Raw genomic sequence first — 17,067 nt, 5'->3', positions numbered from 1 at the left:
GTGCCTGCAAAAACTTCCCTCTGGGGAATGCTTGGAGGTGGGCCACAATGGGATTTGTGCTATTTGATTCCTATTTAAGTTCTGAATTGGTGGTGAACTGATGATGAACTCATAGGGATTCACTACCAAATGTGTAGTGTAAACCCGACGAGTGAGAAAAATTCAAGTGAATTATTACTGGCCTCTAAACGCCCAAGAATGGCTTACCATATTGAAATTACTCCTTGGCTTGTGTTTTTTAAATAAACTATTTATTTTAATCATATGGGAATAGATCATGTTTCTTTGTTATGAGCAGGAGCAGTGTGAGCACTCTGTGCTGTTCCTCAAGAGGATGGATACACTGAAGGATAAATAAAATTGTCATGAAATTTGCAGTTAATAATGAGCTTGTTCTCTGTCTAGTAGATGCTGTGCAGTATTGTTAAAGATAGAACTGAAAATCTGTGTTTTAACACCCTGACGTTTTCGCTAATATGTTCAACACAAGAGAAAAAAAATCCATTAAACAAAATGAAATTACACCTAATGCTAATATCATCTTATTTGAATATCCCCATGGAAGCATTGAATCCTGCTTTCTGTCCCTGCAACTCAAGTTCAAAAACTTTGTACTTCTGGCAATGAGGCCGATGTTGTTTCACTAATATATTATTCAATGCCAGAACATACAGCTCCAGCTTCCATTTGGGTGAAATCCCACAAACATTTGTTAGTTATAAAGTTGTTTTTTACTATTGTGTTTGACTCCAGCTTGCTGGTCATCATGAGCAAACCACAGCTGACAAGATCCACTTCACTGTGAAGCTTGTAGTCTTTTCGATACAAGACATCTTGCCTCTGCACCCTGATTCAGTTTAACTTTTGTTATAGACTCTGAACTACAGTTTTAGGCAGTCTGCCTATCTTGTAAAGGTTGGACTTACCATTTTGAGCTCTACGTTCTATATGTTTCAGTTTGTAATCCATTCTCATCTATTTCAGGACCTGGTGCCAAAATGTCACAATTTTGCAGCATTGCTTTCCAAACACTGGGGAGTTGTTGATTTCTCATTCCAAATCTCTTTCAGCTTCTAAGATTGTTTGTTTTCTTTGTGGTTACTTTGTATATTTTGAGAGGTTTAAGTTTAAAGGGCGCTACCAATCACACCGTTTAATATTATTGGCAGATACTGAACAATGTTAGAATATGATGATCTCATAAAATGAGATGTTAGTAAATTGCAATAACTTTCTGTAAATTAAGGAGAGCAAGGAATTCCTGGCCTTTTACACACTTACACATAGCCATTGCGCAATCTCACTATTACACATGAGATTGAAGACCTTCAGGGCTGTACACTAAGACATATCCATTTGCAATCATAATAATAATAATCTTTGCATTTGATATAGAGCTTTTCACGTCTTCTAGATATCTCAAAGTGCTTCACACAATATACTGCAAAGTGAATTGACTGTATTGCGTCAATTGCGCACAGCATTGTTCCACAAACAGTCGTGGATTGAAGTGACCAATTTTATTATTGGGTTATTTTCTTGAGGAATTATTATCAGGCATATAGAGTAAGGAAACTTACCCATGGATTCACCCTGCCGGGAATCTAACTCAGGTCTCTTGCTTGTGAGGGCCGAGGGCTCTAACCACTGAGTCACAGGACTCCTGCAATGCAGTACTTTTATTTTCTCTATGCGCTAATATTTTGTCCTACAGTTCTCTCAAATTGGCTCTTTCATTCCTGAAGATATCGAAGTCCTCACTTCTCCTTGGCTCTTGTTTTATGGGAACTGATCATCTTCCAGTAGCTCCCACATATGCCTGGTTATTTAATTGCTAGGGGCATCCCAACCTCACATGCAAATCCAACCGGGGTTTCTCGATAGGGATAGAGGCTGAAACCGTGACTAGTTTCCCCCCTCCCTCATTTTATGCACCCCCCCCCCCCTCCCACCTGCTACCCCCTAGTTGAGATTAGCAATGTTTTTAATTTAGCCTATCAATAACACAGAAAGAAACACTGTTGTTCATTAAATTTAAATTGAATGTCACCTGAAACTTGCTTACCACTGCACAAGATATAACCCATTTTTATAATAATATCTGTTTCAGGATGCAGAGCAGACAACTGTGATACCTGCTTCAACAAAAATTTCTGTACAAAATGCAAAGCGGGATTCTATTTGCATAAAGGAAGGTGTTTTGACATCTGCCCTGAAGGGTTTACTCCTAATAATCAGACAATGGAGTGTGCTACTGCCGGTAAGCAGTCCTGCTCATCATATGAGAGAATGATGAATTGAATGGTGTTGAAAAATTACAGGTTTAAATTGACACAACAATATTCCAGTTTGCTTCTCCCACCCTCTCACAGTGATGCATACAGTTTACAGTCTGTGGACCGAGCATGGTGTGACGTGATATTCAACAACAACAACAACTTGCATTTATATAGCACCCTTCACTCCGGGGGCATCTCAGAGTGCTTAGCAGGGGCTGAGCTCGATTCCGAGCCAGTGGGAGGGGGAAGATGACTTTAGGCACAGATGAAAAGGAAGGTCTTCCAAGAGCGACCTGAAAATGAGGAGAGAGGGGGCAAGGTGAAGGAATTGAGGGAGAGAGTCCCACAGCTTCGAGGTGTAGTGGCTGAAAGCACGGCCGCCGTTGGTGGAGCGGAGGGACCAGGGGACAAGGAGAAGGCTGGAGCCAGTCAAGTGGAGGCAGCAGGTAGTAGAGTAAGGAGAGAGCAGGTTGGACATAGGTGGGTATCAGGTTGTGAAGGAATTTAGATACAAGGGTGAGGATCTTGAAATCGATCCGCTTGTGTCAGACAGCCAATGGAGTTTGACAAGGACTGGGAGGTACATGTTTAGTGCGGGTGAGAATGCAGGCGGCTGAGTTTTCTGAATAGTGAATTTTGTGAATAGTGGAGCAAGGGAGACTAGCGAGGAGGGTGTTTGTGTAGTCGAGGCGGGAGGTGACAAAGGCATGGACGAGCATTTCAGCAGCCTCACATGAAAAGCTGCTGAACACATTCTTTTCTCCACCAACATTAACCTTTCATGTCAGGAAAATGTCTCGAATCACTTTATAGGATTCCATGTGATCCCATTATAAAAATATTTTAAAAACTGAGGAAAGCATTCATGAAATAGAAAGCAGATTTTCTTGTGTTACAATAATAAACAACTAAAAGGGCACATAAACAGTAACCATACATACGAGCAAGTCTCAATAGTTTGGTTTGGATACTCTTAAGCATGATGATTGTTTCTGCTCATGCAACACCTAGCTGACCAAACAAAATAAAAGAACACATAAACTATATTGAGGGAGAGAAAGAGAGTTGCAAGCCAGAGAAAAATAAACGGCAAAGAAAAATATCCAGCTGATATCGGGGTGAAAAATGTAGCATACCAATGTGATATATTATCAACCATGGTACAGTATTAATCAGATGTCAGCCGGTAGCACTCTTGCCGCTGATGCAGAAGGCTGTGCATTAATCCCCATGTTGGGACTTTGAATTCACGTAGTCATGGTTGAAGCTCCTACGCAATGCTGTATTGTGAGAGATGAGAATTTAAATTGAGTTCCCATCTGCCTGTTCAGGTGGACATTGAAGATCCTATGGCACAATTCAAAAAAAGAAGGGAGTTTCTCCCATTGTCCTAACCAACAATCCCCCAGATTTAATATCGTTATTCACTTAATGGCTGTGTGTGGGACGTGGTTGTGTGCAAATTGGCTGCCATCTTTGCCTTCAAAATACACTACACTTTACAGTAAATTCTGTGAAGTGCTTTGAGACATTTTCTGGACATGAAAGGTTACCATGGGTGGAGAAGTGAATGTGTTGCAACATATTAGAGTCTGGTCCCATTAAGATTATCAGATCATCTCTACTTAATTGTTTTAATCTCTTAACTACTGAAAGTAGACAAAATATCCAGTCTTCTTGAGCCAAGGACAATTAGCCTTCAGGTTTCAGTTTACAAAGCAGACCACTGAAAGCAACAGTACTATTAATTGTAAGAAAGCTGCTCAAGTTTCATAATTACTATTAATCCTGAGCTACAAAATAAAAACAAAACATTCAAAATGCTTTAGTTCTGCTAACAATGTCCTGCTTTCTACAATTATTTAAAAAGATCCTATCTGTCATCTTAGATGGATGTAAACAATTTAATCACACTATTCAAAAAGAGGAGAGCGTTTCTCCCATTATCCTGGCCAACAATCCTCCAAATAAAATTGGTCATTCACTTCATAGCTGTTTGTGGGACATGAAATAAATGAGCAATTTTATCTGGAGGATTGTTGGCCAAAACACCAGGGGAAGTCCCTTCACTTTTTGGATAGCAAAATGGGTCTTTAACATCCACCTAAATGAGCAGAAAGAACCCCAGTTAAATGTCTAATGTGAGGACGGCACCGCCAATAATGCAGGACCCCAATAGCACTCAATTGAAAAAAGCTATTGTGGGGCTTGAACTCACAACCTTCTGACTAGAGAAGTGAGAGTGCTACCAATTGAGCCAGGCGGACACCTAATACAAAGATTATTATATATTCTCTTTTCATTTTATTTCATAGTTTTTGAAATTTAAATCTTTCTGTTCATTTCTCACAGCTGGGATAAATTTACTTGATTTATGAAGCGTTTTAGAGTGTCCAGAATTTGGCAAATTGTTGAATTCCGTCTTAACGTTAAAGCCTGTTTCACATAGTTTCTTAAGCAAACTTACAGTAAAATAGCTTCGAAATTGAGGTTACATTTAAGAATTTGCCAAATTCAGGATGTTTGGAAATGAGACTTTAATTAAGATCAAATGACCTAGTCTTTCAATGAGTGTGTTCTTAGACTAAAATAGCACAATTCCACCCAAAAAAGTTTTACAGTGTCACTTCTTAAAGAGAGATCTGAAAATGGAACTAATCTGTTTTCCCCCAAATAACACACGTTCCATTCACAGCTGAGTCTTGAAAAAATGCATCAATTTTGTTGGGGTGGAGGGTGGAGCGGAGGACTCGGGGGACAAGGAGGAGGCCAGACCCGGAGGAACTAAGGCAACGGGTGCTGTTTTGAGGAGAGAGGGGTGTTCTTAAATTTTGGGACTAAATGGTACTATAGGCTAAGATTAAGTGGAATTTGGACACGTCCAATATTTCATCCTAAAACAGATGCCAAAGGGAAAAGTGTTCTATTTTCCATGGCTGTCGTTGTTCATCTTTATAAGTATAAAAATCACCAAGAATGATTTGATACAAAATAAGTTAGCCTAGTATCAGGATGTCGTGGAGTCCTGTAGCTCAGTGGTTAGAGCACTCGCTTTCCAAGTGAGAGACCTGAGTTCAATTCCAGGCAGGGCGAAACTTTGGGCAAGTTTCCTTACTCCACACGCCTAATAATAATCCCTCCAAAACCAAAAACAATAATAAATTGGTCATTTTCAATCTACGACTGTTTGTGGGACATTGCTGTGCACAATTGGCTGCCGCGTTCGCCCACAAATATACAGTCAATTCACTTTACAGTGTGTTCTGTGAAGCGCTTTGGGACGTCCTCCTGACATGAAAAGCGCTATATCAAATGCAAGGATTATTATTATTATGTTGAAAAAACAGTGTTCATGCATTTTTGCAGGACTTCTGATCACCCCACAATGCTGAACAGCCATTAGCAAAAAAATAATTTATCACTCAAAACCTTGGTCTACTTGCATGAATACACAAATGGAAAAGAAAATGTGAAAAATGTTGTTTATCCATTTACAGTACACTGTGAAGTAAGTGAGTGGAGTCTGTGGAGCCCCTGCACAAAGCGAGGGAAGACATGCGGCTTCCGGAAAGGCAGTGAGTCGAGGAGCCGAGAGATTGTGCAGCGCTCTTCAGCACATGGGAACCCATGTCCGAAGACCAGTGAGACAAGGAAGTGTACTGTCCAGAAAAAACGGTGCCCCAAAGGAGGAAAAGGTAAGAGGATCCAGGGGCAGTCAGCTCTGATGAGATAGTGGGTCACTGAAAAACTACAGCAACTGTATATTATCCATCAGGAAGACCCTAAATTACTGAGCCTTTTAATGTAAGGAATCAATACTGTTATCATACACATTCTTTATCAGCAGGGTTGGATATTGGAGCTCACCAATGTTTAGCTAAGACAATAACGATTTATGTTTTCATTTGAATATGCAGTAAACTATGACTGCTTTACTATCCAATTGCAATTCTTTCTGCATTTTTGTTGATGAAAGACATTAGAATCTTGGGGTTATAGCAAACAGATGCATAATATTACGCATGGCAGGAATCCTATTGAAATTGCCTGAATAACTTCTGAAGTGACTATAAAGAGCTTGAATAATCAACAAATTACTAGCTATGAGGAATCAGTAACACATGTTGCAACTATACACTGGAAGCAAAGTCTTTAGTGAAAGCAGACAATTCAGATCATAGTTTTCTGCAAGCTATAATCCACTTCATTGATTTTATTCAGATAACATGGGATGGGTGTTTTAGTTGTGAACCAAAGAACCATTGTATAATGAAAATAAAGCTCCAAGTACATTTTGAAAGAGGAGATGTGGTTTACTATAAGGACTGATAGATGCAAGTGCCACAAGCTTGGTTGCATGTTTTATTGGAACTGTGGTGCTTCATATAAGTCACTATTCCAGTATTGCCAGTGTTATGAATCTTAGAGAATGTGGAAAATCCCAGGTTCAATCCTTGATCTACGCTGAGTTGGTTGACCTTTTCACTTCAACTGTCAGGTATATCTACACCCAAAATGAATTTGACCAGAGTGCAAGGTTCATAAATAAACTCAAACCAAGTCCAATTTGGTTACTGGATTTCCAGGTCAGTTCATGTTTCCTCCCAAATGGGACCCTGGTATAATTGCACTGGTGAAGAGCAAAGATTAACAGTCAAGTGTGTCTCTGTAGATAAACAGCGTTCAAGCTACAAAAGTGAAACTATCCCATGTCCTGAAACATTGCAGTGCTGCATTTTCACTGAATCAATCTCTGCCATTTCAAGGAAAACACTATGAAATGGATTTGAAATGTCTTGAAGAGAAGTTTGAGTTAGTGCACTAGATCACTAGATTTTGTGAGGTAGCTGTTATTTTTTTTCTCCATATATTTACCTGTACAATTTGATATAATCAACACATTTTATAATATTACAAGAAATGCTCCTCTACAAAACATTTTTTGAATCGTCTGTGAACAGCAGGGATTACAAAAAAGTTCATTGCAAACCGCACTAATCATTGCTTTAAGGAGAGAGCTTTTTCCATGCCGTAACCTGCCAGTTCTACAGTTCATAATCCCTCCAGAAAGACCACCTCTTGATCTCCTATATAAAACAAAGGAACAGTTTGGCAAAGTCAACCTAACAGGGACTCTAAAGTGCAGATTCGGGGTATAACTGGAATCTGTCCTTCTGTCGTTGCCACAGCTTGCTAGAATGGAGTTCGAAAGAATGCAAATGAATAATTTGGGGCTTCTGTTTCAGAAACATGCAGAATGTGGCAGGGAGGTCGTAAATTAAATTTACTTTGTAGAAATGTAAAGTTCTGAGATTGGCAGAAGAGCAGGCAATGTGAATTATGTATTCAATGAAAATCAGATTGAGGTATTTTAGCAGGAGACAGATGTTGTTTTAGTGGACAGGTCCATAAAGTGACAATACAATGTCTCCAGATCATTAAAAAAAATGTTAGGTTCAATCAGTATTGGTGCAAATTTTAAATGGAAAGATGATTTTGAAATTGGATGTGGATACCTTGATCTAGACTCAGTATTACAAGCAAATGATCTATATTATATTGATTCAAAATGATTCTCAGGCTTTGGCTGTATAGATGCATCCAGTTTATCCATCACATATCACATAATCTCCACATTTCTCAAAGATTATTTGGCTGTTGGTGGGAAGGTTACTGTAATAATTCTAGAAGTTCAAAATCAGAGGTGAGGTTGGCTACCCTGGACATTTTCTTTTTGAACAGAGAAGATAAAGGGGAAATTTTCAAATTGTAGAAGGTTTGGAAAATTTGGATTCAGGTAAGTTTCTTTGTTGTGTGCAAAATTAAAGAAAAAGGATTCTTAGCTTTATAATAAGAAGGAAAGTAAATAGGTATGGCAGCAAAGTTTTTTTTATAAAAATGATGTTAGGCATGTGGAACAAACTATCAGCATAGGTGGTGGAATCTAAGAAAGAATCCAAAAAAAGTATTTAAAAGGAACTAGATAAGTTTTTGTGATTGAAAACAAACATGATTTATGGATATTACAGTAAGAGATCTCAACAACTTGTATTTACATCATGCTTTTCACATCTGTAGGAGACAATTCCATCAAAGGAAATCTTATCAGCCTGGTTCCATTGATAGCGGTCTTGCCTCTGAATCAGAAGGTCACCACATCACTCCCACCCTCGCTCGCCTCCACTGGCTCCCCATCCCCCAGAGGATCGAATTCAAGATCCTCATCCTCACCTACAAGGCCATTCACGGCCTTGCTCCCTCCTACCTCTCTGACCTACTATCCCCTACTTACCTGCTCGTACCCTCCGTTCCTCTGGCTCCGGTCTGCTCCACATCCCCCGCCCCAACCGCCCTACCATCGGTGGCCGGGCCTTCAGCCTCTCAGCCCCTAGGCTCTGGAACTCTATCCCCCAGTGCCTTTGCCTTGCCTCCTCCCTTTCCTCCTTCAAGGCCGGTCTCAAGACCTTTCTCTTTGACCGTGCCTTCAGCTCCCCTCTCGACTCTCTACCCCCTCCTCGCTCCCTCCCTTCCCTCCCCTCACCCTGACCATTTCCCCCCTGCAATACCATAGCTAAAATTGATAATTTGCTCCATTGCTCTTTGTGCAACATTGATCTGCCTAAATTGACTGCCGCATTCACTTACAGAATACACAGTCATACTTTGCAGTAATTTCCAAATGTGAAATGCACTTTGAAGCTTTTCAACAGTGTGATAAGGCACTATATCAAATGCAAGGATTATTGTTATATTTTATTTTTGGAAGGAGATTGGAGGGACATCCTCGATGGATGAACAGCCCACTCCTGCCTGAAATTGTTACTTATAAAAAGCCTCTAGCGTTCTGAACCTTGCAGGAGACTACATTTTGTGAAAGTTGTTTCATTTTACCACTGAGTGAGCTGTGGGAAACTTTATGATCTTTGATATTCACACACGCCGTGCTTCAAAGGATATCTTTGTGGTATCAGTAATCCCTATTTACACAAACAGTCAGATCCAGCCAAGAGAATTTGTTCCAAACTAAAGAATATTGTAGTCAATAGCTGGCCTGTGTTTATTGTAATTAGGTGAGATCTCAACTTCTAATGTAGGTTGAGAAACCAATGTTGCATAGAATAATTGCACCACAGGCACTTTTGTGCATGCAGAACTGGATGAACTCGTACAGCCCTGAGGATAAGTTGGTTTAATTTCACAAACATTAAATCTGTTTCAAATTAGTGCAACTTGCTTAAAAGATACATTTTGGTAAAGAAAGTTTGCTCCAAATTTGGGTTCCACTGAATTGAAAGTGTTTCTTTATGTGAGGACAATTTCAGATATGTTTCAAAGCTCAGCTCTTGTAAATCTTAACTGCAGTTGGTATGCAATCCCACTTGGCAATATTCTGGAAAATAAATCAACAACAATAACAAATTGCATTTATATAGCGCCCTTCACGTTGGAAGGACGTCCCAAGGCACTAAAACTCATGAAAGTTTAAGCTGCATTCACTGTATCTTGCCGTAAGAGGTTCAATAAAGAAAAAATGCTCTGTATAAGATGATGCGGCAGAGAAGATTGTAGGTATTTTTCTCTCTTCAGTCCTCATGCTGCTACCTGCATTAAATCCATGTGGAAGAATTTGATCGTAATTGATGCAATCCGTTGAGAACATCTCTATGATTTTAAAGCAATACTGGTTGAAAGTGTCTCAATGTCCAGTATATGCAGACACAGGCTGAAAAATGTCTGCACATGCACACACACTCATAAAGCAACAAGCGCACAGTGGAGTGTTATCCTGTACTAATAATCAAAAATAGCAATCATTGCAATAATTATTTATAATAATTCAGTGAAAATTGGGATGTTAAAAGAACTCACAGAAAACTGACATAAAAATCGAGGGTTGGATAACAGTTTAATAACAGATTTAATAACACATCTCATATATTAAAAAAATCACTATTTTCACCTTAAGATTTTCAATGGTAAATATGTATGAAAAAGATTTAACGATCATTCTTGCTACAAGCAGCCTCATTATAGCATATTGGTCTGGGTCCAATATTTCCATGATCGTGTCATTAGGAAACCATGAAAAAATATCCAATTTCCGGCACATAGGGTGGCCACCAACATAACTTCCTGTTTGTTATGCTTTCTATGGGAAGTACTAGTGACATCACATCCTTCCCAACATGTATATACCATGCAAGCGCACTGCTCACAAAGTGACATTAACAACAAAATTACATTTGTAAAGCGGCTTTCACGTTGGGAGGATGTCCCAAGGCACTGAACTAACAGTACTAGCACTTTCCTACACATAATATGCATGCCTGGGGCTCAGGAAGTTACATCAATGAAATGTCTTCTTTTAATTATTATAATAAATTATTGATCATTAAAAAAGCAATCATTTCAATAATTATTGATAACCATTGAGTATTATAATTATAATGCTTGTAATAATTTGTAATAATAAATAATTATAATAATAATAAATGATTCATATTTTTGGTGATCTCAATGACATGGTAAGACGCTATATTAAATACAAGGATTATCATTATTATTATTTATAATAATACTAATAATCATTGCTTTTGATATAACACCTTATCACATCATTCAGACATTTCAAAAGCATTTCACAGTATATAGTAAAGTGGTGTGAGTGTAGGCAAACGTGATAGCCAATTGCCGCACAGCATTGTCCTACAAACAGCCATGGAGCAAGTGACCAATTTTATTTGGGGCATTATTGACCAGGACACTTATCTTTCATTTTATTTAAGATTTAGTTGTGTTCAGTCTTAAATTTACAACTAAAATCGAAAGCCTTGGTGTAAAGGGAGCTTATGCATTTTATGATACAATACATTATTTCAGGGACCATGTTGTAACTTACCTAAAGAGATAAAGGAACTGAGACTTTCCTGTGCATAGCCAGCTTGCTTCTTACTAATCTAAAAAGGTTGTAGGTTACTTATTGCCACAACACAATTTGACAAATGGGTCCCAGGCTTATATTGTATTCCTAGTGCTTCAGTATGTCAAATGCTGTTGGGTGAAACAGAGAAATGAGCCAAGAGTTTTCAAACCTCAAAAGTCATATATTATTGTAGATCCTATTCAACCCCAGAATGTGTAATATAATACAACAGTCTATAAAATCATGATAGTCAGAAATTACAATTACAGTGTGCAGGTTTGAAACATTGTGCATTAAAATAAAAACAGCCACTGGCAGAGTTCAGCTGACTTATTTCCCAAAGGTGCAGAAGAAAGTTAATAAATCTAGCAGCTGGGATGCCCTGTGTTTAACTTTTTTATGGTGTAATTGGCAATGAATTGTAAAAATACTAAAGGGTGTTTTATGTCTGTAATTTAACCTTTTTCTGATGCAGTTCTTGTCTTATGTTTCCTTTCAGTATAAAAGAAAAACATCTGAATTCCCAGGCGAGACCCTGGTCCAGTCAAATTATGACTAGGTCAGAGTGCTTGCAGGCTGGAGTTGTAGTATGCTGGTAGCATTGTGCAGTAATCACAGCTGCAAGTATAGGTAATGGACACCAGTGTAGTTAATGACCTTTCTCTCATGATTATCCAGCAGGCTGCAGCCTTTTAAAATTAACTCAAAACTAATTACTGTATCCTTTGAGCTGCAGTGTTTATATTTCACATACGCCGAGGGTCAAAGCTTGAACTCACCAAAAGTGAACTGCACACAATTTAAACTCAGCTTGTCCTCAGGGTTCTGCTGTTTACCTCCTATTATTTTTGTCAGTAATAGGCTTTATTACTTCTGATCCAGGACATTTTTTTTAAAGCATTGGATCTAATAGACCTCTTATACTGCTGGAAACAATGCAAAATCACTTCCAGCAGCATAGCGATACGGAGCACAAACCCTGATTTATATTTCCCACTCTGAACTGCTCTTGAGGGAAGCACATGCTGTGTGTGCATAGCTAAGTTCTTCAACAACATTAATGACCTAAATACAGTATAACAGAATGCCCAACAACTTTTAAAGTTAAGCTCTAGATTTATACATTTCTGAAATCTCTTTCAAGCATTAGGTAAGTGGGGCTATGTCCCTCCAGGGAGAGACCCCAGACTCCATATCAGACAAACAGACATTTCCATACATATGTGGAACTTTCAGCAGTTTGGTTTGGATACTCTTCAGGATGGTGATGGGTTTTCGTGTGACTCAGAAACCCGGCTGACCAAAAAAATGATTGTGGAGTAGAGCCCACAACTGATTGATGCTCCTGTTTTATTTGGCACTGTTAATGTCTTTTAATAATAATAATCCTTGCATTTGATATTGCACTTTTCACACCTTCTAGACATCTCAAAGAGCTTCACAGAAAATACTGTAAAGTGAATTGACTGTATATTTGTGGATGAAATGTGGCAGCCAATTGCACACACCAGTTTCCCACAAACAGTCATGGATTGAAGTGACCAATTTATTATTGCTCTTTTTCTTGAGGAATTATTATCAGGCGTGTGGATTAAGGAAACTTGCCCAAGGTTTTGCCTTGCTGGGAATCGAACCCAGGTCTCTCGCTTGCGAGGCGAGTACTCTAACCGCTGAGCTATAGGACTTCATTGTTCATTATTAGATAATATCTAATAACGAACAATGACAATGAATGTGCAAAATAGCTATTGTGGAGAATGTCTGATAACAAAACTTGTAAACGTGTAAATTTGCCACTGGGAAATAAATAGAGCTAGACAAGGATTTACAGAGATCATACAGCACGGTCAATTTGTCAATTTAATTAATGTCAATTTAATGGAAATATTCCATCAAGTTGATTCCAAAAGTGTGGTATCAGTGGTTCAGAATAGGCACCAATGTTTAAGAGGGGGATAATTAACATTTTATTTCTGCTTCCCCTGACATTTTCAAAACCATAATCCTCCAGGGTGTCTTTGAGTCTTTAACCACACTAAGCACATCCAAGATCTGTAAAGGTATCAGTTGCATGACTACTTTGCTTCTTTTTACAAACCATGCAAAAATCAAGATCTTGCGCTTCATAACTATTTGCCTCAACCTGTTAGAACAATGAGGACCATGGTTACAAGAGGACTTAGCCAACAGGGCAGTGAGCTAACATTTCTGTTCACATGTCTGTGTTGCAGAAAGAGGGAAATAAAATATCATTGTATTTCCAATGCAAAGTGTTATGCACTGGAGAACTCACAGAATCATTTCACAAATTAATGTCTTTTTAAACGAGATTGTAACAGCAGCAGATTATTAAACCTCTGAAAAGCACAGTGGCATTTAAAATGAACATTACTGAAATTCCTTCTTGTAAAATACCATTTGTAACTGCACTCATTTCATTGAAGGCCATTTATATTTTATACTCCGTACCAGCCAAAAGCACAGTGAGATTTAGGAATCAAATTTGCGGCTTGTGATATGATCTCTGTTGTTATCTGTTGCTTATGGTGTAACTTGAGAAAATGTTGTCTCAGAATCTAGCACAATAAGTTAAATGAATTAAGAATTAAGAACATAAGTAGTTAGTACTAGATTAAACAGTTCAATCGTGTTTTTTGTGATATTTATAAAATTTATAAAATTCCAGTCATTCAATAACCCTTTCCAAATGCAACAAAGAAAGCACGGACCAACAAGAACAAAATATTTAACATCCCAGAAGAGCAACTTCCATACAGTGTTTACAATACAATGTACTATACACCGACTGTGCTATTAGTATGATCTGTTGATATTGTGGCATTGGAGGCCATCTTTCTCACTGCATCTAGAGCTGAAGGGCCAGTGCTCTCTGCAGTAGCTTTACAACACTGTAGAGCATACTCAAATGGTATTACTAAGGGGGATGTGTTCTAAGTATTGCGTTCCCATTCCCAAATCACAGACTATAATTAATCCAATGTGGATACATTTATCAGATGTCCAAAGAATAATGAGCTGAGAATGAAATTGAGATGCAAAAGGACTGCTGCAGGATATGGAGATTGTGATTAAGAGTGTGGCAGGATTTCTGTAAATGATGGACAGGGTGTTTGCTTTGCATAAATCTGGGACTTTGAAGATGTGAACAGTAATTATCTTCAAAATGGGTTGTGGCATAGACTGACTGTCCTAGACACTGTACACATCCTAAGATAGATTGCCTAAAAAAACACAGTCACTACACTTTGCAAAAATTCTATACATGAGAGTTATTTTGACATGATAAGGTGTTATATCAAGTGCAAGGATTATTATTGTTTTAGTAGTTGTGATGTACAGAAAATGGACAGCAAACTCACAAAACACGTTTAAAGTATTTGTACTGTTTAGTTGTACAAAATGCATGCACCTTTGGGTACTATTTAAAACTCAGTTCTGAGCATGCAGAGTTCCTCTTTGGGAAATTTCCAAGTATTTTGGATAACCTCAGTCTTATAGCTTTATGCTTTTTTGTTTTTTCCATCCACAATTTTCCTCCCTTGAAGGCAATGTCTCACGCTGAGTACTGTTCCACAGCCGGTGGTAATTCTCTAGTACCTTGCCCAAGTGGCCATTCTTCATGTGTGACACTGCAGGATTCATGGGGTTATTCATGGCCTGTGGATAAATCTATTGACCTTGGCTCTGTGTGCTTATTGGATATTTTCCATTATAAGTGCACACTGCTATGTTCAGTAAATTTCTTGACAATTACCCCCTGAATGTTGGCAACCCATTCGACCACGGAGGACCACAGCTTGTCAACTAATGTCCACAAGCAACCACCATTCATAGTGGAAAGCCTGATAGATTTTTCCCCGTCTCCATCTTAGGGCACTGAAGCCAATTATAGTACCCCCTTCTCAACCATTCAGCACAGATCAGATATACAATCAGGGACCCTTGTTTAAACATACAGCAAAAAGATCACTATTTTTAATAATCAGAGTTAGTTAAAGCCCCAATATGATTGGCCCCTGAGCCATTAAGACAACAAGTTTACATTATTTTATTATTTAAATTAACAGCAGGAACAAACATGACTCAGAAAATGAAATAGGAAATCAAAAATTAGGCAAAGTAGGCATGAACTTTCAATGATTCAGACTGAAATTACCCAATTATCTCATGTATAAGAGAAGGCCCATTGCCACTTTCTCAAAGGTAACTGGGGGTGGGCGATAAATGTCTGCTTTGCCAGTATTACCCTCATAAGAACATAAGAATTTGCTAGGCATTACATTCCACCATCCTGGCAGTCGCTTGCACATGTCATGTACCAACTTGTATATTGTATAATATATATATTACATACTATATTTCGTATAACTTTCATCCCAACAGCAAGCAACAAAATAATTGCATTTGTATAAATGGTATACCCCAATTTGTGATGCAAAGATAAAGGAACATTAGAATCTGTCAAAAGTAAGTTACAGTTTGGTAATACAAAATTTGCATTATGGAAAAAGTCCACATTTTAGGGTTACGGTTAGTCATTTTAGCCTGTAGTGTCCCACAAGAAGTGTAAGGTTGCTTTCTCCAAAATACTTAGTTGGCCAGGTGTCAGCCTGGCTCAGTTGGTAGCACTCTCACTCTCAGTTAAAAATCTGGATTTTGAGCTCACACAGTCTAAGGTGGATGAAATGTTAAATCGAGGTCCTGTCTAACTGGTCAGGTAGCCATTAGTAATCTCAATGTCACTATTTGAAAAGAAAATAGAGAGAAAGATGTCAATGATTCTTGCATGACAGTCACCTGTTCGCCCAGCTCCTTTCAGAATTGATTTAATAGCATGTGCAAAAATAGTAAAAAAAAATTTGCTGCAGCTTTTCAAAACATGTCCAGCGCACTTGAATGCAATAAACAGTCTGTGAAAAAGGCTCTTGTACATAACAGGATGTTTGTATTTTGATAAAGTGTCATCTGGAATATTACCTTATTCATCAGGAAAGCAGGATTTCCTCAACAGAATCGTATTGCAATGACATTTAAAACAAACACAGATTGTAAAAAGGATTGAGCTTTAATGCTGCATTGGGACAGATTGGTGATACAGGACGCTGAAGTGCCATTATATCATGCAGTGATAGATGTCAGCTGATGTGCACCTCATTTTTAACTTGGTGCGGTGTGGAATTCAGTAAAGGTCACTGTAATTTTGTCTTCAATTTATTGACACAATCTACCTCCAGAATATCCCTTAGTAAATTAAATAGGAACGTAGGAACATGAGTAGGCCATTCAGCCCCTCAAGCCTATTCCGTCATTCTATTAAATCATGGCTAATCTGTATCTCAATTCCATTTACCCATCTTTGCTCCAATCCCTTGATACCCTGACCTAACAATCTGGTAAATCTGAACTCTCTTCAGTGTCCCTTTTGACACTGTGTCCCTTGTTCTCTTGTAACTGTCAACCTAGCTCCTTTCAATGAGAAGAAATTGATGCGAGTCAAAGAAAGAAGCACTTTAGGCATCTGCTCATGAGCTACTGCACAGGTCTCTGCCTTCTCCATTCAACAACAACAACTTGCATTTACATTGCGCCCTCCACGCAGGGTAGAGTCTCAGAGCACTTAACAGTGGTGGAGCCTGACTCCGAACCGGGGGGAGGGCGGAGGTGACCGTAAGCACGGCCGAAGAAGAAAGTTTTCAGGCGGGACTTGAAAGAGGGTAGAGAGGGGACAAGGCAGAGGGACTGAGGGAGAGTGTTCTAGCGTTTTGGAGTGTAGTGGCTGAAAGCACAACCTTTGATGGTGGGGCCGAGGGTGTGAGGGACGAGTAGGAGGCCGGTGCCAGTCGA

At 38.7% G+C, this 17,067-nt stretch overlaps 1 protein-coding gene across 1 annotated transcript in view; it reads left to right on the top strand.

Moving 5' to 3' along the window:
- The window catches only part of rspo3 (R-spondin 3), a 48,000-nt gene that overhangs the window by 14,537 nt on the left and 16,396 nt on the right, over positions 1 to 17,067 (top strand). The window contains exons 3-4 of the mRNA XM_007899262.2: positions 2,111 to 2,260; positions 5,777 to 5,974. Coding sequence (XP_007897453.2) covers positions 2,111 to 2,260; positions 5,777 to 5,974 — 348 coding nt within the window. The remainder of the gene's footprint in view (positions 1 to 2,110; positions 2,261 to 5,776; positions 5,975 to 17,067) is intronic.

The sequence above is a fragment of the Callorhinchus milii genome, unplaced genomic scaffold, assembly GCF_018977255.1.
Source record: "Callorhinchus milii isolate IMCB2004 unplaced genomic scaffold, IMCB_Cmil_1.0 Scaffold3, whole genome shotgun sequence".
In the NCBI taxonomy this organism is placed as follows: domain Eukaryota; kingdom Metazoa; phylum Chordata; class Chondrichthyes; order Chimaeriformes; family Callorhinchidae; genus Callorhinchus; species Callorhinchus milii.
This window is presented reverse-complemented; position numbering and strand designations above follow the sequence as displayed.